At 40.0% G+C, this 24,935-nt stretch overlaps 1 protein-coding gene across 4 annotated transcripts in view; it reads left to right on the forward strand.

The window, feature by feature from the left end:
- Window positions 1-15,541, forward strand: part of LOC148349024 (roundabout homolog 1-like) — a 112,565-nt gene extending 97,024 nt beyond the window's left edge. For 3 of the 4 annotated variants that reach the window (XM_088320668.1, XM_088320669.1, XM_088320670.1), the window contains 12 exons: window positions 64-235; window positions 310-507; window positions 627-653; window positions 2,931-2,970; window positions 4,274-4,389; window positions 4,452-4,763; window positions 6,599-6,722; window positions 10,131-10,259; window positions 10,321-10,424; window positions 11,339-11,560; window positions 11,628-11,716; window positions 12,830-15,541. In XM_088320668.1, the coding sequence (XP_088176794.1) occupies window positions 64-235; window positions 310-507; window positions 627-653; window positions 2,931-2,970; window positions 4,274-4,389; window positions 4,452-4,763; window positions 6,599-6,722; window positions 10,131-10,259; window positions 10,321-10,424; window positions 11,339-11,560; window positions 11,628-11,716; window positions 12,830-12,844 (1,548 nt within the window). In that variant the 3' untranslated portion in view covers window positions 12,845-15,541. The remainder of the gene's footprint in view (window positions 1-63; window positions 236-309; window positions 508-626; window positions 654-2,930; window positions 2,971-4,273; window positions 4,390-4,451; window positions 4,764-6,598; window positions 6,723-10,130; window positions 10,260-10,320; window positions 10,425-11,338; window positions 11,561-11,627; window positions 11,717-12,829) is intronic. The other variant, XR_015847215.1, reaches the window with a different exon arrangement.
- The last annotated feature ends 9,394 nt before the right edge of the window (window positions 15,542-24,935 follow it).

A 24,935-nucleotide genomic window follows, 5' to 3' on the forward strand; every position in this document is an offset into this window, starting at 1 on the left:
CAAGGCTCGCCGGCATTCAGGTCCCATGTAATCCAGTTGGCATCTCGTTTTTTTCCCCTACAGATTTGGTGCCTGGGCAATGACAGTCGCTATCACGTCAACAAGTCTGTGGACAGCTCCACCTTTTCGGTGCTAGTCCTCGGTCTGGCCCCAGGGATCCGCTACAGTGTGGAGGTGGCGGCCAGCAATGGCGCAGGACCCGGAGTCAAGAGCAAGGTCACGTTCTTTCAAATTGGTAAGGCCGGAAAATAGATTCCCAATCGTCATCAAGGAAGTCCAAGTCCTACGTGAGGTCATTTTTTTTCCTAGATGCCGATGGGCAAATGATGGACCTGAGTGAGAGGAGAGACCCCTTGTCCCACCTTTCCGCCGTGGTGAGGCAACCGTCTTTCATTGCGGGATTTGGCGCCACCTGCTGGTTGGTGCTCATGATATTTAGCGCGTGGCTGTACCGGCACCGCAAGAAGCCGAGCGGCCTCCGTAGCACCTACACGGGCATCCATAAAGGTTTGTGGAATTCATTTACCGTCCATTTTATTGTTCTTATATCCAAGGTACAATTTTTTGGGGGGGAAATGTGTTGAATGTTTCTTGACTCAAGGTTTTTTTCTTTCCTTTGCTTGCAGTGCCGTCTTTTACCTTTACGCCATCAGGTGAGTGTGGGTCATAAATCATTTTTGGAATAAATCAATCAATAAATTCATAAATAACACATTTTATTGCTTTGTAAAAAACAAGACCTTAAACTATAAAGTATTCTATGAAACAAACTACTCATTTTTGGTCATTTTGTCAAAGTTTTTTATTTCAGCTTCCTCAATTCAGGTTTTATTTTCAAACCACCAGAAATTGGATGGGTCATTTTGGTTTTAATTAAAAAATAATGCAATCATTTTATTCCATGAAAATGATTTGATTGGATGTATATAAATTATCTTTAAATTTAAATAAAACCAAAGTCATATTCTTTGGTAATCGCAAGGCAAATCAAGATCTCATCTCTCATCTCATTAGCTGCACCGCTTATCCTCAGTAGGGTCGCGGGGGTGCTGGAGCCCATCCCAGCAATCATCGGGCAGTGGGCAGGGGACACCCTGAACTGGTTGCCAGCCAATCGCAGGCAAATCAAGATTTAGAAGTAAAAAATGGATGGTGCTGCAATAGACACTGTATCAGAAATTAAATTTTTAGCGGTCATAATAGACAATAAATTAAGCTGGAAAACAAACATCAGACACATACAAACTAAAGTATCTAAAAGCATTTCAATAATTAATAAAGCCAAAATTATTTTAAACTATAATTGTATTTATTATATTGTTCTCTAGTTCCGCCATACATATTGTGTAGAAGTCTGGGCCAATCATTCCAAAAGTTGACTAAAGCCCCTTTTTATCCTCCAAAAACGTGCAATTAGAACCATACACAGGGTAGCATATCGGGATCATGCTAATATTTTATTCCTGCAGTCCATGATTTAGTAAAATGTGTCACTTCACAATTGCTATTTAAGGTCAACAAAAACATAGTGCCAGAAAACCTCCAAAAATGAGTTACTCGGAAAGAGGGAAGTTATAACTTAAGGGGCTGTAGTAAATCCAAAATCCCAAAGGTGAGAACCACCACGAAAAGTATGTGTGTGTCTATGGGCGGAGTCAGACTAATATCTGTTGATGGCAACAAAGTTATTGGTATTAGTATGACAGTTGTTCATCATCAACACTTTACAACATACTCTCATAAAACACCAGAGCCTCCCCAGACTCTGCTGCAATGCTGCAAGTGCCCCTAGCCAAATGAAAGAGGAAGGGAGAGTGGTGCTAGGAATTAAATGGACTGGACCATTTCAATGCAGTGAAGTATTTTTGATGCTGCGTTGTTCATATTTCTTTTTTTAAATGTTTTTATTTTCTATCTAGCATTTTTCATATTTAAGATATTTCTGTTCTTTATTAAGGAAAAATGCTATAATTTTGGGGGTGCTTGGGTTGAACTTAGTGAGGGTTTGAGTACCCCCCAAAACAGACAATCAATCCATTTATCAATCCATCAATCCATCCATCCATCCATCTATGCATCCATCCATCCATCCATCCATCCATCCATCTATCCATCCATCCATCCATCCATCCATCCATCCATCCATCCATCCATCCATCCATCCATCCATCCATCCATCCATCCATCTATCCATCTACCTAGACCTACCTCCTCGGCCACTTGGTCCAGCTTCTCCAACAAGTACCGGAGGCGTTCCTAGGCCAGCCTAGAGACATAGTATCTCCAGCGTGTCCTGGGTGGTCCCTTAGGCCCCCTTTCGGTGAGACACGCCCGGATCACCTCCAGAGGGAGGCTTCCGGGAGGCATCCTTATCAGTTTCCGAAGCCACAGAGGAACAGCAGCTCTACACTCCTAGATGACCAAACTTCTCACCCGATCTTTGAAGGAGATCCAGCCACCCTGCGGAGGAAACTCATTTCAGCTCCTTGTATCTGAGATGTTCTTCTTTCAGTCCTGACCCACACAAAGTTCATGACCTTAAGTGAGGGTAGGAACGTAGATCGACCGGTAAATCGAGAGCTTTGCCCCTAGGCTCAGCTTCTTCTCCACAAGGGACCGGTACAGGGTCTGATTGCCGGCGGACCCTCGCTCATGAACAGACCCCAAGACACTTCAAGTCCTCCACTTGGTGATATTTGATGTCGGACAAAAATAGAGAAGCCCTCCAAAAGACGTATGTCTGTCACAAACAATTGTGAGATCATCGAAACATTTGTTGTTTTCCTGCGTGCACTTTATGCCCTCCTCCCAAAACTTAGTGCTAAACTTTCGACTTTTGCTGTCTGTCATTTGTTTTTTTTTTCGCCGAGGGCGCTTCCCAGTTTGTGACAGCTCATCAACAATAAATGTTTTTCCGTCTTATTTTGCAGTTGCATATCAAAGAGGAGAATCCGTGTGCGGCGCCGCCAGGCAAGTGGGAATTTCGATTCTTTTTTGCAGAGAATTAAGATGCAGTTGCGATATATAAACACTAGATAGCAATGTCTACCTGATGGGAAAATGACACCAGTGTTTCTCAACCTTTTTTCATCGACGCATCTTTAGAAAATAGTAAAATATTATTTTCACCATAGAACAAACCATTCACGACTAACCATTATTTTACTGACGATCTTTGATATCGAACGCAGCAAAATTTAAATTCACATAGTTTCTTCATCACCCACTGTTTTCAAACGTAATTAAACAAATCTTCTTAAATAAAAAAATAAAGATATATTTAAAATGAGCAAAACATATTAGATCATTGTTTTAATTTATTGTCATCATTTTTATACTTTTACTATGAAAAAATATTTAGTCAAAATATAGTGTGAAAACCAACACAGTAAGTAAATATATTAGATAATTTAGCAATTTTTTAAGAGGATTTTTAAAATAATAATAGCTAAAATGACTACTTGAAAATACTTTACTTGCTGTGAAAAAATAATCTCTACATTTAAGTATCTATTTATTTTTGTTTATATATGTGGAGTCGGATCATTATAGCAATATTCGCACTACTCAACGTGCCATATGAAAAAAATACAAACCGAACATCCTGGAATGTCATATATACACATGAAAACTGTGTAAGCAAAGATGGAGAGGCAAAGACTAACCTGACAGAAATTAGAGAACAAAAATGATAAAGTTTGGTCACTTTCAGTCCCCGTGGTTTGTATTCTTCCTTGTTGCTTTGTAGCACTCGTTTTTAGTTGCACTACACAATACAGCAACATCTTGTAGTCTAATTTTACACTGTGTCCATTTAAGTACCGCCATGCCTCTGGTGTAGAAGTAAGATCGGGCCTTCAAAATACAGCCCAACTCAACCTGAACAACAGGGTATTCAAGCCTTAACCAACCCGAACCTGAACAATTAACTTCATTGAGGGACCAAGCCTGAAGCAAATCCAAATTTTCATATTTCATTTGTGAGGAGTTATTTATTTGCTAGGAGGAGGAGGGCTTCTCTCTCGCTGACTTTTTAAAAAAATGATTCGTCCATGAGGGGAGGATCCACACAATGGATTCTATCACCCTTTTGGTCAAGGGGGAGAGGGGGACATAATCCATCCCCCCGGATTCTCCAGAAAAAAAAAAAACTAAGAAAAATGAGGGTTGGTGCATGATTCAAAAAAAAGTCAGCGAGAGAGAAGCTCGGACTGGCCTGAAACTGAACTAACGACTGACATTTTTACCTCTACTCTGGCGGCCCTCATTGCAGACCTGGCCCGGCAGAACCCGCAAACCAGATGTGGTTGCCGGACAATTGGCCCAAAGCTGACCTCAAAAACTACAGCAACGGCAACGACAACAACCTGACGATGTACAGCCGACCAGGTCAGCAAACCCGGCGTACGAATCCAAAGATGAACGTTTTCATTCTCTTTTTTTGCCTACAGCCGATTGCATCGCCAACTACGTCAAGCGCCAGGACTACAATCATGGAGGACAGCCGGTCACCGGGATGCCCATCTACACAGACGTGAACCTCGGCGGCGACGCTTCCGATTTGTGCTACGGAAGTCCGGGCGGAGATTCTTCGGACGCGTATGAACCCGTCCCCTACGCCACCACTCAATTGATTCAGGCCGCCATTCAAAACAAGACAGGGGGGTCCTGCTGGGATGAGCCCCCGAGTCCTCCCCCGCTTCCCAAAGAGATGGCCACGCAGATGCAATACAATCTCATTCAGCATAATCTTCGGAACCAAGGTGAGACCATACTGCTGCTCAGGACTCTCGAAACGAAAGAAAAAGAACACTTTGGGTTACCCAGGTTAATTGGACCAAAAACGGGTCTTTACCGAACACTCTAATGAGGGATCAGTAAAAGAATGTCAACTTAAAATCTCTATTATACTGTAGTTTTTCAGTCTTTGCATTTATTCACAAACAGGAAAACTGATTTTCATGTTTGGCATAGAATGCTTTCATTGGTTTAGTTGGATGAATGCAGTTTTACACCTGACCCAACTCACCACGCTACACAAACTCAAGGGAGAGCTATGAAGAAAAATATAATTTTTATTCGTAATAAATATGGTTTGAAATGAATTAAAGAGAAATACAAAATAAAAATTTTAGCCGTGCTAAGGTAATACGATTAGACTACATCAGATTAAACCTTTAGGCTGGGACTACTAAAGCTGCTAGTATATCCTTTACTGCCCTCTAGTGGATAGAGGGATTATTTGGTCGCCATTTACTTTCAAAGTCATGACTTAAAAACGTTTTTGTTTTTTTGCCATTCTCCGAAAGTTATGACGGGCTGGATAAAACCATCCAATGGGCCAGGATATGGCCCGCCGGCCATATATTTGGTATGCCTGATCTAGTGAATGAATATATATAATAACCACGTCATTTGCTCAGAGCAATCCTTAATTTGGGGTCATATTGTTTGAAACCCAAACTCTAGGTCATTTTTTCATCAGAATTACCTTAGAATAAATTATTATTCTTGATAATAATAATAAAAGTAATAGTTCTATAATTTTATCATAAAACTGTATTCAATATGTCATTTATTTAGAAACAATGCAAAAATGTTTGATCATCTTGTTTCAAAAACCTGTACAGACATCAGATTATTGCAAACCACAGACTAGTATTACACCATCCCCTGATCTAAAACCTTCATGAGGGCAAGGAAAAACTCAAAGAACTCCCAAAAATATTTCGTTTCAAAATTCAATTACTGGATTGCGATTTTGTGTAATTATATCTTAAGATAGAAAGTTTATTTCATGTGTCATATCATTTCAACTCTCGAAATTGTGTGTTTTTCCTTTTTAATATAATTACCTTAAAAATCGATTCTGTCCTAGAAAACCAGCCCGCCTATTTCTTTTTTAAATTGCCAAACAAATTGTGTCTTCTGTAAAAAACAAAAACAAATAATACGAATGTATCCAGTTCATATTTCTGACATTTTTTTTAATCAATTCGGCTTATTATTCACCAAATATGTTTCCCAAATAGTAGATCAATTTTCTTTTGAACTATATTCACTTATTATCGGCACAAGTATTATTTATTTTCCAGTTAGCAGATTTTACTAGCTTATTAGTTTTTTAGGTTTTCTTATGTTATTTATTATTTATTGTTATTTATTATTTTTTATTCGTTATTTATTTTTATGTATTGTATTGTTTATTAATTTATTATTTATCATTTATTTTATTGTTTATTTTTTATTTTTATTTTTTTTATTCATTTTTTAGTTTTTTTATCAGTTCATTAGATTTTAATTAGTTTGGCTTATTATTGACCCATTTATTTTTTTCCAATTCTTCCATCTTTCACTTTTTGACCCAATATGGTTTATTATTGATGCATTTTTCCCCCCCAATTAATAATTCTGCCACTCAATTTGCCTTATAATTGACCCATTTTTAGATCAAATTTATAGTTCTGCCGGCCTTTTTGACTTATTTTAGCTCATTGTTCATCCACCGTTTTTTGTTTTCTTCTTAACTTAGAATATCAGGTATATTTTGACTCAATTTGGCCGTTTTTGACCGGCGTTTTTTTTTTTTTTTCTTCAGGTCAGAACCAAAAGAAAGGAACGCGAGGCATGAAGTCACCCAAACATAGCTGGGGAGAAGCTCCCTCTCCTCCGCGTGCCATCGCCTGGAACGGCGACGAGTACAGTCTCCCCATGGACAAAAGGTGGGCCTGCTTTTGAATTTTTTATTTGTCCCTGGCAAGAATCTGTCGGCATCATTTTTTTTCCCATACCCCATTGTTGGATCATTTTTATAAGGGTTGTTTATTTATTTTAGTATAGGTTTTTACTCGTTTAATTGAGAAGATAGATGGATAGATGGATAGATAGATAGATAGATAGATAGATAGATACAAAAGTCAATTCCATTGAAGTTGGGAAAAAGTTTAAAATGTCAGTAAAATTAGAATAGAATGACTTGCAAACCTTTTCTAACCCATATTTAAATGAATACACCACAAAGACAAGATTATCCATGTTCAAACTCATAAACTTTATTTCCATAAGCAAATAATGATAAACTTAGAATTTTATAATTGCAACAAGTGCCAAAGTAGTTGGGAAAGGGGCTTCTTCACCATTGTGTTACATCACCTTTCCTTTTAATAACACTCAATAAACGTTTAGGAAGTGAGGAGACTAGTTGTTGAATCGTTGATAGTGGAATCCTTTCCCATTCTTGCTTTATGTACAGCTTCAGCTGTTCAACAGTCCGGGGTCTCCTTTGTCTTATTCTGCGCTTTATAATGCGCCACACATTTTCAATGGGAGACAGGTCAGGACTGCAGGCAGGCCAGTCAAGCACCCGCACCCTCTTACTACGAAGCCACGCTGTCGTGAGACGTGCAGTGTGTGGCTTGGCATTATCCTGCTGGAAGAAGCAAGGGCGCCCATGGTAAAGATTCTGTTTGGATGGCAACATACTTTGTTCCAAAACCTGAATGTACTTTTCTGCATTAATGGTGCCTTCACAGATGTGCAGGTTACCCATTCCTTGGCCACTCATGCACCCCCATACCATCACAGATGCTGGCTTTTGCACTTTGCGTGCATAACAGTCTGGGTGGTTCTGTTCTTCTTTGGACCGGAGGACACGACGTCCACAATTTCCAAACACAATTTGGAAAACTGACTCATCAGACCACAGAACACTTTTCCACTTTGTATCAGTCCATTTTAGATGGGCTCGGGCCCAGAGAACCCTGCGGCGTTTCTGGATGTTGTTGATGAATGGCTTACGCTTTGCAACATAAAGTTTTAACCCACACTTACGGATATAGCGTCGAACTGTATTGACTGACAGTGGTTTTCCAAAGTGTTCCTGAGCCCATGTGGTGATGTCCTTCACACATTGATGTCGGTTCTTAATGCAGTACCGCTTGAGGGCTCGGAGGTCACGGGCATTCAATAATGGTTTACGGCCATGCCGTTTACGCACAGTGATTTCTCCAGATTCCCTGAACCTTTTCACAATATTATGGACTGTAGATGATGATATCCCTAAATTCCTTGCAATTGTACTTTGAGGAATGTTGTTTTTAAACTGTACAACAATTTGCTCACGCAGTTGTTCACAAAGAGGTGAACCTCGCCCCATCCTTGCATGTGAATGACTTAGCTTGTTCGGGTCTCCCTTTTTTATACCCAGTAACAACTCTCACCTGTTGCTAATTCATCTGTTCACCTGCAAATAGTTGGTTGATTTCCATTCATCCACTTTCTGAGTAGTTATTGACACCTGTCCCAACTATTTTGGCACGTGTTGCTGTCATCAAATTACAGAGTTGATGATTTTCTCCCAAAACAATAAAGTTTATGAGTGAAGACAATAAATATGTTGTCTTTGCTGTGCATTCATTTAAATATGGGTTGAAAAGAATTTGCAATTTACTTGGATCAATTTTTATTTGCAATTAACACACTTTCCCAACTTCATTGGAATTGAGTTTTGTAGATAGATAGATAGATAGATAGATAGATAGATAGATAGATAGATAGATAGATAGATAGATGGATGGATGGATACAGGGAGAGGAAGAGAGAGAGGAACATATATTTAGAGAGAAAGATATAGAGATACATAGAGAGAGAAAGACAGAAAGATAGGGAGAAAAGACAAAAAGAAAGAGAGGAAGAAAAAGCAAGAGAGATAGAGAGATGTGCATACATAGAAAGAGATAGATGGATAGATAGATAGATAGATAGATACAGGGAGAGGGAGAGGAAGAGAGAGAGAAACATATATATTTAGAGAGAAAGATATAGAGATACATAGAGAGAGAAAGACAGAAAGATAGGGAGAAAAGACAAAAAGAAAGAGAGGAAGAAAAAGCAAGAGAAAAGAGAGATAGAGGGATGTGCATACATAGAACGAGAGAGTAAGAGATAGATAGATAGATAGATACAGTGAGAGGGAGAGGAAGAGAGAGAGGAACATATATATTTAGAAAGAAAGATATAGAGATACATAGAGAGAAAAAGATAGGGAGGAGAGGAAGAAGAAGCAAGAGAAAAGAGACATAGAGAGATGTGCATACATAGAAAGAGAGAGTAAGAGATAGATGGATAGATAGATAGATAGATACAGGGAGAGGGAGAGGAAGAGGGAGAGGAAGAGAGAGGGAAACATATATATTTAGAGAGAAAGATATAGAGATACATAGAGAGAGAAAGACAGAAACATAGGGAGAAGAGACAAAAAGAAAGAGAGGAAGAAAAAGCAAGAGAAAAGAGAGATAGAGGGATGTGCATACATATAAAGAGAGAGTAAGAGATAGACAGATGGATAGATAGATAGATAGATAGATAGATAGATTCACACTTCCAGCAGTATCCATTTGTTGTTTTTTGACAGATTAACAGGATGGCCTCGGGGTGCTGTGTTGTAGTTTAGCAACAGCAGAGTGGATGACGTCACACGCTTGGCCAAAAGAAAATGACAAGTATTGTAAAAGTTTTCCTCCTAAAATTCAGATTTTAATGATAGTTCAAAAAAAATAATAGAAGCAAAAAGGCCTGGCGCTGAAAGGTGAATAGAAGATTTGAATTTGTCTGCCTGTTTGTGCTGTGCTCTAAAGGGAGTAGTACACACCGTTGTAGGAGATCTTTTAACACGCAATTTTTCGCGCGGAATAGCCTTCAATTCTTAAAACAAAAATAGACTGTCAACTCCGACTCGAAAGTTCTCTTTTTCTAGCCACTCTGAAAGTTTAGTTGAACCCACAACCATACCCATATAGTCAACTAGTACAACAAAGAAGGGTTAGTTTTATAGCTTAACAGTAGCAGGGCAAACAGAGACATACAACTCACTCGCTCATTCACACCTAGGGACAATTTGGACCGGCCAATTAAACTGACATGCATGTCTTTGGAATGTGGGAGGAAACCAGAGTGCATGGAAGAAACCCACACAGGCACGGGGAGAACATGCAAACTCCACACTGGAGGCTGCGGTAGCTGGACTTGAACCCTGAACCTCTGCACCCAGGGGCTACAATTATGTATTGATATTATGCAGCCTACGAGGCATTTTCAAATTTTATTGTCTGTTGTCATTTTTTCCCCCCCAGTTTCGATCCAGAGAAGAAAACAGAAGTCTGCCCGCCCCCACCGATTCGAGGGGCAGCATCTTTGCCCCCCGACCAAAACACCGCACGGCCGCAGGGATACTCGGATGTGGACTCGAATGTGGACCTCAGGTAACTTTTATCGGCTAGTTTCCTGACTGGGAAATTTCTTACATTATCATCCACCTATCAGCTCCGCTCACTTGTGCTCGGACGAAAGCGAAGACGGGACAGAACCGGACCAAAACCACCATCATCAGAATCGACGTGGTCATCCTAAACACGTCTTCAGCGACGGTACATTGAACGTGATCCACAGAATCTGCCTTGATACCTGAGTTTTTTTTCCTGATATGAAAAAAAATTAGAATTAATTGGTCCATTCCCGACTTCCCGAAAGTGGACCCTAAATGGCTATAAAACCTCTTCCTGTTCACTAAAAACACATTTAAATACTAATTAAACGTTAAAAAAAGACAGTAATAGAGTATAGTAACTTCCAGACTTTCGGCAGTCGAAAACTCTCAAAATATTCTGCGCTTCACCTCCTCTTTTTTCCCCCCTTCATTGATTATCTGTGTTAATAAATTGTGTGTGCGTCCTGGTTCATTGATTCCATTAGTAATTGTAAGGTGGGCTTAGGGTACTTCCCCAAAAGTGTGTATCTCCAAACCAGATGGTATCACGTTTCTGTTTCAAATATTGGTACTGCCGAAAGGGGCATTTCTTTCTTTCTTTGTCTTTGTTCTGCCTAAATAAATGCAGTTTGGTGGGGGAAGGGCCCCCCAGAGTTAGGAGCGCGACCAAGGAGATGGATGTAAGTTCCTCCTCTTCTGGCCCCTCCCCCTCTCTAACTGCCAGTTGTAACAAGTCGAATGCCCGGTGTATCTTTTTTAGCGTTAGCAACTTGTAAATAGCTCTCCCATATGTAAGAGGTCAATTTAGACCCCACAGTAATTCATATCAGAACTCAAAGAACTCAAAGTAGTAACGTAATTGAATCTTTTTAGCAGTGTAGGAAATTCTAGCATCCTTCAATGGCGAGACGTCTCTAGTGTTAGCCTTTAGGACTGCGCGTGAACTGGAATTTCTTTCGTAGAGTGAGCAAGATTTTTGTGAAATAACCCTCATGTATCAATGTTCTTGTGTGTATAGCTGCTCTTGTACTTTGATTGGGGTCCCCACACTAACTGGTTCCCCCAACTCTGCAGACTCCTTCATGCCCCTAAATCCCCCCGTTCAGATGTCCCGCTGCGACAGGAGGGTAAGAGGGGCCACGTTACCCCGGATAGGTTCTGGAGAAGACCGGGGCCGCAGAGGCAGCGCCTGGGCACACCGGGTTGGAGATCCCCCGTTTGAAGACGGACAGAACCAGGATGGGAAGGACAATATGGGCAGGGGGAAAGGAGCCAGTAGAAGAAGACGACATTTAGGTAGTGGACCAACGCTGTTTCCATTTATGAACAGAAGGAAAATGTTTCTTCTGTTTTTTTTTATCAGAAAGCGAGGACATTCTCCGCTACGATCGTCCGACTTTGGATGAAGACACCGAAGTCAAACCCAGGCGACCGGCACCGGCAGTGGAAGAGGTGGACATTTTTTTTCTTCTAACGTTGTAATTATTTTCTAGTTCGGTAAAGAAAAGAAATCTTTACAAATATTGTGTACTACTTGGCATTCGGGGGGAAAATCTAGTCGGCGGCTGCAAGTTAGTTGGAAAACTTTGCGATTTAATATTGATCCATAAATAAGGCGCACTGTATTATAAGGCGCATGGTCAGCTTTTGAAAAAAAAAAAAGGCTTTTAGGTGCGCCCTATAGTGCGGAAAATACGATAACTTGCCTTAAGCAGTATGAACTCTGCGTTCCTTTTACTGTTCTTTTTCTGCTTCTTCTTCATCTTATGTTTCCTCCTTTTTTCTCCTCTTGTCATTTTTGCTCTTTTTCTTCTTGTTCTTCCTCTGACTATTTTTCTTCCCATTCTTCATACACTTCTTCTTGTTACTATTCTTTTTTTTCATTTGTTTGCCTTTTTCCTCTTCTTGTTTCCCCCTTTTCTGCTAACCCTTCTTTTTTCTATTTTTCTTCAACTTGTTTTGTTCTTTTTCATGGTGTACTTATTATTTTCTGTATTCATTCTTTTTGTTACCCTCAGTTTTCTTCTACCTCCTATTTTTCAATTTCTTTCTCCTCTTTTTGTATTCTTCCTTTTATTTTTCTTCTCTTCCATACATATATCATATCTGCTCAAAGAAAAAAAAACATTGATTATCCAGAGTCTAACGGCGGCGCAGTGGTTAGCGAATGTGCGGCACAGTTCATGTCTTGGGAACCTCCTGCGTTGGTTCAAATCCAGCTCCAGTTTTCCTCTGTGCGGAGTTTGTATGTTCTCCCCGTGCTTGCGTGGGTTTCCTCCGGGCACTCCGGTTTCCTCCCACATTCCAAAAACATGCATTTCAGGTGAATTGGCCGGTCCAAATTGTCCCTAGGTGTGAATGAGCGAGTGAGTTGTCTGTCCCCGTGTGCCCTGCGATTGGCTGGCAACCAGTTCAGGGTGTCCCCTGCCCACTGCCCGATGATTGCTGGGATGGGCTCCAGCACCCCCGCGACCCTACTGAGGATAAGCGGTGTAGCTGACGAGATGAGATGAGATGAGTCTTTTTGTCTTCCAACCAATTTGAGTCTTTTCTCTTTTTTTTCAGTTGCTGAAAAGTTGAGGACACCACAGCACTTAGGTGCGACATCCCATTTATGACGCAAAAAAAACACCAAAACTGCAACCCATTTGCTCTTTTTACGACATTAAACTTCTCACTGAGTGTTGCTTGAAAAGAAGAAAAAGAAGAAGCCACAGCTGCTAATATCGTCGACCAAACTATTGTATACGACGCTGACATCTTGTAAATTGTTTACTGCCACATAAGTGCTTCAGATGGGGGTACAGGGTTCCTATTTGCTAGCTCACATCCTTCTTGTCACCAAACCCTTCGCAGTCCGGGTTAGGAAAGCACAATCACCCCGTCCAGTAAAAACTGGTAGAAAACACATATTTTTGGAGACGTTGAAAAGACAACGAGGACTATTTTTGGTCTAAAATTGATTGGATAGGTTGGACACAATCATGTCCCGTTTTGCTGAGACCTTCACTGGAGTTGAGGACGGCTGAAGGTCCTGGTCCGGCACCGAACCAGCCTAGGACTCCTCTCTGCACTGCCAGGACAGGGACTTTCTCGTCACCAGGGTTTAGGCCAGGGGAGTTAAACAGGCGGCCCGCGGGCCAAATCAGGCCCGCTAAGGGATTGAATCCGGCCCGCGAGACCACGCTCAGAGAAGCGAAAGAGAAAAACGAGCTGCAGGCTGAAATATGTCCACTTGATGTTGCCAAAGCCATGTGCCTCCCACAAAAACATTGTACTTGTATTTCTCTCTCTCTCTCTCTCTCTCTCTCTCTCTCTCTCTCTCTCTCTCTCTCTCTCTCTCTCTCTCTCTCTCTCTCTCTCTACCTCCCTCCCTCCATTTTCTCTCACTGTCTATCCCTCTCTTTTAGTCTCTTTATTTGTTCCTCTATGTCTCTTTCTCTCTCTGTGTCTTTTACCTTCTATTGCTTTCCCTTCATTACTTCCTTTTCTAGCTTCCTACTCTTTCTATCTTTCTATTTTTCTTTGGATTTCTTTCTTTCTTTCTCTTTCCCCCCCTTTCACTATTTCTTTATCTCTTCTGCTTCTCACCTTCTCTCTCTCTCTCTCTCTCTCTCTCTCTCTCTCTCTCTATTCTCTCTCTCTCTCCCTCCCTTCTTCTCTCACTCTTTATCTGTCTCTATTTCACCCTCTCTGTCTCTCTTTTTCTCTGTTCCTCTTTGTCTCTTTCTCTCTCTTTTTACCTTCTTTTCTTTCGCTTCCTTTTTTCCTTTTCCCTCACGCTCTCTAGCTTACCTCTTCTCCCTTTCTCCCTTTCTCTGTTTTTCTCTCCTCTCTTTGTCTCTTTCTGTTTCTCTTTGGATTTCTTTCTTTATCTCTCTTTCTTTCCCCCTCCCTCACTATTTCTCTTTTCATCACATTATGTCTCTCTCTATCTTTCTTTGTCCCACCCCATCTCTTTCTCTCTCCATCTCTTTCTCTTGTTTATTTCTCTCTCTTTGTCTTTCGCTCTAATCTACTAGTCCAGCCCCCGAGAGAATGTTTGTTCTATCGTGTGGCCCCCGAGTTAAAATGAGTTTGACACCCCTGGTTTAGGCGGTCAAGAGTCCTTGTCCTTCCCTGCCGGAGCAGGAACGAGAACTTGTTTGGTGACCTTCACCTAGCTGCCAGGACAGGAACCTTACAGTATGAACCGACCATCAAAGGACCCAGCGGGAAGCGTCTCTCGTCTGTCTCTTTCTTGGAATCAAAGGACTGTCGGCGGGCCCCATTTCCTGTCCCGGCGGCGAGGAGGTCCCTCGGCTGCTTCCATTTCCTGAGTAGATCCCTCGGCTGCTTCCGTTTCCTGAGAAGATCCCTCGGTCGCATCTTTTCCCTATCCTGACCATCAGAGTGCTATCCAACATTCAATATAAAGGCTTGGTATGGTTAGGGACAGGTGTGTGGTGATGGAGCTCAGGTGTGTCCAGTTTGGCGCCCTCTGGTGGAAGGTGGTGCACCAGATCGTGCCAAAATCAAATTTTAGAGGTCTATTACTGGTTTAAATCTAGTCTTAGACATCCAAAAGACGTATAATGCTGGGCAGGATCTCTCTTCCGGTCGTTATGATGGTGTGAACATGTGTAAGTTGTTTAATAATTGGATTTGTTGACATGAATTTTACGTCCGTTTCAGGTGAGTTTTGTGTATTTATTTTGCATGCACATCCTCTTTAATTGATGGATCTCTTTGACATTCTACTCTTGGATCGTTGCTGTTGTTTTTCGTATCACCGAGTCTCTTTTGACCCAAAAAGAAAGAAAGCTGCAAAAGCTAGCCGCTATACATCGGACATAATGTGGACAAGTTGCTCGTTTTTTTAACCACTATACAGCAAAAAGCAACCAAAATGGACGCAATGTTTGTGTGTGGTTGTTTAATTTTCTTCAAGAACGTGAATGTAATCCTTCCCCATTATTTTAACGCATCATTACTGGTTATACCACGATCTAGTTTTATCGGATTCGACATGTGATTGGGGTGAAAGGTCACATTTTCTTTCCCGATTAACCAATTATCAAACATCGCTAATCAGCGACATTTTCTAATCTCGCTCCAACAGTCATGTGTAAGTTATTCCACTCGTTACTTTTATTTATTTTACGCTACGGCGAGCAGTATCAAGCCTGTATAGATAAGAGGCAGCTGCAATCTGATGGAAAATGTTTGCTTCATTTCTTACAGCGCTACTGTATTGAATCGTATCCATTGATTTATAAATGAAATCTGATTAACAAATTGCAGTGGTGTCTTTCTTTTTCAGATTCAGATTCAGATATACTTTATTGTCATTCTTGTACACGTGTATACAGAACAAAATGTCGATACATCTGACCCGCGCAGTTTCCTTGAATGTACAGATATAAATAAAATGTTGTATTGAGTTGGAGTATTGAAGTAAAAATAATATACTAAATAATTATAACTATGCATAGTATTTTACAGTAGTGCAAAGAGTGCAAGAGGAGCAGCTAACCAGATGTGCAAAATGGGCAGTCAGGTAAACAAGTCACTATACAATAACAATACTATAGTGCAGGGGAGAACAGATGTGCAAAGGAGTGGCTAGGTATAAGAGAACTGCCAGTAGTGCAAAAAAACAAAACAAAACAAACAGATGTACAGATTAGCAGCTGTGTAGGCTTACTATGTGTGTGATTGACCATTTAACAGTCTAATGGCCAGTGGGACAAAGCTGTTGCAGAACCTGGTGGTCCTGCACCGCACACTGCAGTACCTCTTCCCAGAGGCTAGCAGAGTAAACAGTCCATGATGGGGGTGAGAGGGGTCCCTAATGATGTTCTTGGCTCGGGATAGGCAGTGCTTCTGGCCAATGTCCTGAATGGAGGGGAGAGAAGTCCCGATGATTTTCTCTGCTGTCCTCATCACCCTCCTCACACTACCCCAGTCGGAGGCACTGCAGACTCCACACCACACAGAGATACAGCTAGTCAGGATGCTCTCTATGGTGCCCCTGTAGAATGTGATGAGGGTGGGTGGGGGCAGGTGGGCTCTCCTTATCCTTCACAGGGAGTACAGGCGCTGCTGTGCCCTCTTCACCAGTGATGCAGTGTTCACGGACCAGGTGAGTTTGTCTGTGATGTGCACCCCTAGGAACTTGATGCTGCTGACAACCTCCACAGCCTTGTTGTGGATGAGAAGTGGGGCATGGTTGGGCTGGTTTTTCCTGAAGTCGATAATGATCTCTTTAGTTTTGTCAACATTCAGGACCAGGCTGCTGACTTTCCACCAGCCCACCAACTGCTCCACATCCTCTCTGTAGGCCAGGTCGTTGTCGTCCCTGATGAGGCCCACCACTGTTGTGTCGTCCGCAAACTTCACGATGTGGTTTGTGGCTGACCTGGGGACGCAGTCGTGTGTCATCAGGGTGAACAGCAGGGGGCTCAGGACACTGTTGTTGTTGTTGTTGTTTATGAAATGTGTAAGGCGGTGGGACAATCGATAAGGTATGCAGGAGTTTAAATAAAATATTACAATTTTCTTATGAATATTTAGATGTTTTTAAATATTAAAACAAGTACTTTATTACATTATTAAGAACTAAATTATTATAAAATTAAAGTATATTGAGTAGGCTATTGTTGGGAATTCATTATCAAAATGTACCGTTTACTGTTCGAATCAGTTATTTGACTCCATTAACAAAACACAACCTACATTCACCTTGAGAGAAAAATGAACAGGAAAGTGGACATTTGCACACGGGGGCGGATTTATGTTCCCTAACAGAAGAACTTAGTGTACTCTATCGAAGACGGCCGAAGTGACGTTGGAGTCTGTGTGAAGCCTTCTTCGGAAGTCTTTAGCTTTCTCTTGTTGACCCATGTCTCTCCGCATGATGGCGTCCCGGCTCCTCCCATGGGCGTGCCAAGGAATTGTTTGCGGCCATCGTTCTCACAACACAGAGCCTTGATGTCAGGCTTCCCAAAAGAATATCGCCTCCATGAGTCTTGTTATCAAAATTGCCTAGACAAAAAATTATTCATTTCGAACAGCCTGCCCTGACCTTGTACATTGAACTAAAGCCCACTCAGTGAAAATCTTCATTGCATTATGAGTCAATCGTATAAAATCCTTTATAGTCTAATGTATAAAATCCTTTACTATTCATTTCAATTACCCCCTCATTAGGTATTTAATATATTTAATATTGTATTATAAATATAATTTCATATAGCTATTATAGGTATTATACTAATAATGTCTTTTTTATTTTTTAGTTAGGACATGTAAGGTTTACACATAGCAGTGGTTACTTAATGTGTTTACTATTTTTGTATCCTTTTTTAGATTTTTATTATTTCACAGAAAGAAAAATACATTATTGAAAAAAAAGTAAAAATATTTTTCTAAATAAGGAAATTTTCTTTGCCTGTGGAAGAAAAAACAGGACATTTTTTATGACTGGAAACTGCTTTTGTTTTATTTCAGATATCATATTTTCATTGTTTTTGTCTTTGACGACGATTCGGAAATTAATTAAATATTGAAATAATAATAATATTATAATAATTTCCTTGTATTGTCATTCTGTGTAACAATGTACACAGAACGAAACGTCGATTGCATCTGACCTGATGCAGCCGCAGCCAAGAGAGGGCGCCGCCGACCACTTTTTAAGTCTTAGGAATGACTCGGCCGGGGCGCGAACCCGAACCTCCCAGTCTCAAAGCGGGCGCCTTACCATCTAGGCTACTGAGCTAAATATATATATATATATATATATCCTCCTGAAATAATGTAAATACCTGTATATCCTTTTTTTAATCTTACAGGAAATAAAAACCTAAAAATGTAGTAACATGATGAAAAATTTGGTATTTTAAAATGCTTACATATTCTATACTACTAATTCACGCATTCTCTTTCTTTTCTTCTCATTTGCCCGTGTAATTGACATTGAAAAAAATAAAACAGTGATAATGGATTTCATGGTTTGGCCAGAAGCATGTTTAAAAAAAAAAAAAATCAATATGATGCGAAGGCATATTACATACGGACGCTGCCCTACTTACGAACAACCCATTTTTCCGGATGATCGTTTGTAAGTTGAATTTGTTCGTAAGTTGATTCAGTGCAATATTTTGTATGTTTAAGGTTTATACAATTATGTAGGATTTTATAAGTAACCTGTATTATTTTGTACTGAAAAATAAACATTTATTAAAATAGTATGCTCTATAAAGATAAATAAAATTAAGTTTAACTTACTTTTGAAAGATGAGCTTCAAGAGTTAGGCAACTTCCTCCTCCGTGGTAAAAGGTGGCAGAAAAAAAGCGATCCAACCATTTTCTCAACCGCATCGAGGTTTCTTATTCCACTTTCACTTCAAAAGAAACGTCTCGTCTCTTCTTTACACTTTACGCCAACCATATTGAATGGTTCAACGATAAAAATGTTAAAGTTCTTTGCGCGCTGGAGATACAGTATAGAATGTTTACACAAAAACGAGTAAGAGGAAGTGGATTTCTTCTTCAATGTGGATAATGAGTGACCTCTCACAGCGCCACACGCTGGTAGCGGAGGAAAGAAGCACTACAGTACTGTCCTGTACTCAGAAAAAGGTGCACACAATATAAAATGTAACTTACAGCAATTCCGGATATTTTTCCACATTCCGAAAAAAACTATCGTATTTACTGTTTATCGTAAGTCGAATGGTCGTAAGCAGGGGAGCGTCTGTACTATTTATATTTGTTGTATTAAAAACATGCAAATAATACCATTGCAACAGTGTTGTTAGCAAGGAACTAAGGAAACTATGCCATTGATTGTCAGGGGTTGATTTATTCTGTCCTAAATTTGAGTTCCAAGCAACAAAAAACATTGACGACAATTGAGATGACGATGGATAAAGTAGGGAAGGAAGACTTTGATTTGACGGGAGCTTTGTTTGAGAAAGATTAGTTTGCTCGCAGGCAGACAGTTGGCGAGGAATTAAGTCGCATAGGAGATAATCGACAGCATGGCGCTCGTAGCAGCATTTGGAAATTGAAAGTTTTTTCACGGGATCCACAAGAGGATTCATCTCCTTATTGGGGATTTTCTTGCCTAAGATTCCTTTTTTAAGATAAATAAAAATACTAATTAAGAAAACTGCCTTAAAACGAATGTTTGTTATAATTCACCACTAGAGGACGTTGTTGCTCAGAACGAAGCTGACATGTGTGCATTTGAAGAAGAAACACTACGGAAGCTAAACATTACACTTCAAAATACAGTGAAGCAGTGTTCCCTCTAAGCTGCGCGCGTGCACAATTGCGCACTGCTCGCATATTCTCTGCGCACAAGAAAATCTAGCCAGCGCACAAAAATAAGGGCTCAAAATTACTAATTAAGAAGCGACTAAAGTCAAAGTTACAGTGCATGAAGGTAAAAATACACTGGTTCCCCTGACGTTGTGTCCTAAATGCGGTATTTTGAAGTAGAGTCGAAGGAGAACGAAGTTGAGTAAAGTTAGTAGAGTTTGTCGGGGAACCGGCTTCTTCGGCTCGGCTCACTAAAAGGAACCGGCTCTTTCGGGTCCTAAACGGCTCTTCAGGTTGTTTTTGCTTCTTTACTCCCAACATGACCAAATATTATGTAAAGTTATGCACAAAATGACTTAAAGGAAGGGGGAATAGAACAAAAAAGAAAAAAATACCAAAATGAAAAAGTAGTGAAAAGCTGAGAAAAAAAGAAACAAAAGGAAGAGAAAAAAAGAGAGAAAAAAGAAGGAAAAATTTAGAAAAAAAGACAGAAAAAAAGAAAAGAAAGAAATCTAGGAAAAAAGTAAATAGAGAACAAAAAAGAAAAAAGTTACAGCTCGGAAAAAATAAACACAATGAGATTTTTTTAAAGGAATTTTAAAAAAGGTAGAAAAAAACACGGAAATAAGAAGAAAAAGTTTGTGTTGCATTCAAATCATTTCCAATTACATCAAGTGAATCTTGTTGCCGACATTGTACTTCCACTAAAAATATTATATATTAATATTATGCGACAAAATATATCAGGAAATAAAAAGAAATGGATATCTTTTGAAAGAATTGTAAGAACAGACGACGTTTGTAGGCCGTACAACCTTTGCAATAGTACATGGGTCAATTGATTCAAAAGAGAAAAATAATTTTGCATCGCTGGAAACTCAGCAAAATGTAACTTGATGTCAAGTTTTGGACAGGCTTGATAATTAATTTTCTTTCCACACTTGGGATTATGGTTGCTCACTGTTGTTTCAAGCGTTGCTCACCGACTTTGTGTGAACGCTCAGACCCGTGGAAAATTACAGGGAACATTGCTCAGAAGTCTTCATTCATATTTTTTTGTGCCAGCAAAGATTAATTTCACCAATCCAGGACGTGAACGTTGTTTAACACGAGCTTGACACACCAGGAGCGGCTGAAAAGAGCTAACAGTTGGAGTTGGTCAGAGCTGGAGTAAGAAGTTAAGTTTAGCAATTATCAGGATAAGCTACAAAAGAGTAGGGGTGATTGATAGCGGGAATTTTGATATTGTCCTGATCCAAATAAATACATGGTAGTATCAATTGATACTGATACCTATCCAATACTGATCCTTTTGCTTGAAAATGTCATGAAGTGAGCGCTTTCCCCTTGATTTAGTTTACATTTACAATAAACACAGCACACAGATTTTAGGCACTAAGATGTTTCCTTTTTCATACACTACAAATGTTAACAATATCAAAAAATAAACAGAAATTCTTATATTACAGCTGTTTCAAAATAAAAGCCAATAGACACTAACGGATAAAGCAGAGATGTAGAGACTATACTGTAGTAATATTGTATAATTATGTCATCCAGAAATAAAACACTTTTTTATAGACAATATTTAAATAATAAGGTGTTGGGTCTAAAACAGACCACTTACTTGTGGGAGAGCTTTAAAAGTTGTCTAACGCTAGAAAATGCACCAGGCATGAGACTTGTTGAGTTTTTACAACTGCAGTTGGAGAAAGAATAATAATAATAATAATGCATTTTATTTAAAAGCGTCTTTCAAGCCACCCGAGGACACTGTACAGACAATGAGAAAATACAATGTAAAAAAATTGTAAGCGAAATATTAAATAAAAACAAGACATGAAATCATAAAAACATAGGAAATGGAGAAGCTATGTGTTGTAGGCAATCCTGAACAGGTGTGTTTTTAGACGGGACTAAAAAGTGGAGAGAGGTGTGCGGTTTTGGAGGTCCGGAGGTAGAGTGTTCCAAAGCTTTGGAGCAGCGCGATTGAAGAGAGTCAGAAAGAAGAGGGTCAGAAGAGCAAGGATTTTACCTGATTTCAGCTCGTTAGCCCAACTCTTTCTGCATCCCCCCCTTCTGCGCTGTGTTTTATTGAAGACACAAGGGTGGAAAAGTACTGATACAAAGATAATTTACCATCCACCCCCCTGGAACAGAACAATTTTAAGCAAAGACAGGAGAACTAGGAAATGCCAAAAAGAGCCAACTGATTAGAAATACACACTTTTGAGCAAATACGTTTAAGCCTACTTTAGATAGGGTCAGTAATGCAAGTGTGAATTGTGTCTCATTGCCTCCGTTGTCATAGTGACAGTGGATTTACAGTTTTTTTGTTAAGCCCATGGTTAAGACGCTTAATCGCGGAACTAAGCGGCGTTAGCTTGCCTGACCAACTGTGGAAGGTGTGTGACACTGAAGAATGAAGCAGAGGCAGTTAACAAGAACAATAGCGGTAAACCTTAACCTGCAGCTAAATGGCTCACATCAATGGCCAGCAAACTGGTCCAAAAAGTGCCAGATGCCAACACTTGTCGCCGCTTACTGTGGAAGCCAAGTGACACTGAAGGACAAAGCAGGCTTCATCGACACAGAGCAGCTAACGGTAAACCATCTCCTGCAATAAAGTGCATGACATAAGTTGCTAGAGAAGGAAACAGTGGAAACATATGGAAGTTACCTGGACTCACAAAACCCAGCGTCCAAGGTATGTGGCTGTTAAGTGCTAAACTGGGAGAAGCTACCATTGACCGCAGTAGTAATAATAATAATAATAATTTTCCTTGTATTGTCATTCTGTGTAACAATGTACACAGAACGAAATGTCGATTGCACCTGACCCGTTGTAGCGAGCCGATGCAGCCGCAGCCAACAGAGGGCGCCGTCGAACACTTTTTAAGTCTTAGGAATGACTCGGCCGGGGCGCGAACCACCGACCTCCCAGTCTCAAAGCGGGCGCCTTACCATCTAGGCTACTGAGCTGGTATGATGGCGGTTAAACATGTTAGCGTTTTTTAGTTGTGTAATATACTTACTAATTTACAAACGTATTTTTATGAGAAATGTGATGTCATTTTGCCTACTATTTGAATTGATCGTGTTTTATTTAAATCAATGAAGTATTTTTAACCCTACCAGGGGTCGTATGTAATACACATTTGGGCTTTAATGTTTTTTAACTACATCTTCTGATGGAGGACTCGAAACTGTGGAAATTTGGAGGCCTGCCTCACTGAGATCAATGAATGGATGTCACTCAACTTCTTACGCCTTAATTCTGAAAAGACCCAAAAGTTTGTTATTGGTCCATCTAAATGCCGTGACTTGTTCTCAAAAACTGCTCTGAACATTGACAAATGTAATATAACCTATATTTTATGTTAACAATATCTGTGTATTATTTGTTTTTGCAACATCCATTGCAGCCTGGTCATCCTAGAAAGGGGATTACCTCATGAGCGGTTCCTTCTCAAGGTTTCTTCATTTTCCTCATGTTGAGGTTTATGAGTTTTCCCTTGCCCTCATGTAGGTTTTAGATCAGGGGATGGTGTAATAATAATCTTTCGTTTGCAATAATCTGTGGTCTGGGCAGCCCTTTGAGACTCCTTGTGGTTAAGGGTGTCACAAATAAACATGACTTGACTTAAAATAAAACTGTAGACTCAATTTTCAAAATTCAAGATATTTTCTTGCATACAAATCATTCTGATAAAAGTAAACATCACTCGTTTTCACATAGACATTTTATTTTTGCATCAAAGAATTTCAAACTGTATGTGAAAGTGTATTCCTGAGGGCAAACCCGCCAGTGCGTGGGGAAGCCATGAGCAGAAATAACAATCCAAAACCAAAAATTTTACATCGGCTGAAAAACAATTCAAGAAAAAATAACAAAACAAAACATGTTTGGTAGAAAGATTCCACAGATAAGTCTTCCAAAAACTGGCAACATCAACGAGCTCATGCAAAAATGGACGAAAATCGTCCACAAGTTCCATTTTAGTCTTGTTCCTTTTGTACGAATCAGTCCTGGTCGGGTTTCCGTTTGAAGACAAAACAAGTAGACCCCGATTGGCAAAACAAGCGCTCCTCCCCAAATTTCATGGGGGTTTCTAACCCTCCAAAGCAGTTTTTTGGAAAGGGATAGTGATGTCACGTGAAAAGGATTCCAACAAACAAAAAACGTCATTTGATAGCAGATGAATCGGTCAATAATTGTCCATTAATCGGATTTGAATGCTTGTATGTATATATTTTTTCGAACTGACGTTGAAAAAAGGGCAGACTGTGATAACAGAGTTGGTGGTTTGGCCCATGGCATGTTGAAAAAAAATGCAAAAAAATCATTATAGAAACACACACATTGCATCCATCCTTTATCTGCACCGCTTATCCTCAGTAGGGCCGCGGGGGTGCTGGAGCCCATCTCAGCTATCTTCGGGCAGTGGGCAGGGGACACCCTGAACTGGTTGCTAGAGTACAAAGAGACAGACAACTCACTCGCTCATTTACACCTAGGGACAATTCAGACCGGCTAATTAACCTGACATGCGTGTTTCTGGAATGTGGGAAGAAACCACGCAGGGAGAACATGCAAACTCCGCACGGGGAGGCTGCGGTAACTGGACTGAACCTCTGCCGTGGGGCTGCACGCTAAACACCCAGCCTTTAACTGTCAAAATAAGAACAAAATCTCCAAAATATAACTTGCACACTTTAAGGATTTTTAAATAAAAATAAACGAAATAAAAAAAATTCACCACACTGTGACCAATGCTTTTGTTTTCATATTACAGATTTTTTTTTCATTTTCAAGGTTAATAAAAATCAACAAATATATACTATTGAAGTTCTAAAATTTGATTCTTTCATCCAAAATTATTTTAAATCGAAAACAGCAATAACCTTGATAATCTTTGATTTGTAATAATCTATTACACTACTTAGCCAATTTGTTTTATTTATTTCTATAGCATTTGCTAATGACTGAAAATAAATGACCAAAAATTATACACGTTTTTTTATGTCATTTTGGTGAGAATTAATCAGTACTCTTGAGTGCCGGTCTTCTGGTGATCCCGAGAGCAAAGAAGTCTTCTGCTGGTTCGAGAGCGTTCTCCATCCGGGCACCGGTGCTGTGGAATGCTCTTCCCCCTGAGATCCGATCTGCAACCTCAGTGGAAATGTTTAAATCTAAACTTAAAACTCACCTCTACTCTATTGCATACGAATAACCTACTCCTCTTGTCGGTTGACAATAGTCTGTGTAATATAGTGTAACAATCTGTGAAGCCCTTTGAGACTCTTCGTGATTTAGGGCTATACAAAAATAAATGACTTGACTTGACTTGACTTGACTCTT

Source organism: Urocampus carinirostris, chromosome 17, assembly GCF_059441175.1.
Source record: "Urocampus carinirostris isolate Australia breed hairy pipefish chromosome 17, RoL_Ucar_1.0, whole genome shotgun sequence".
Classification (NCBI taxonomy): Eukaryota; Metazoa; Chordata; class Actinopteri; order Syngnathiformes; family Syngnathidae; genus Urocampus; species Urocampus carinirostris.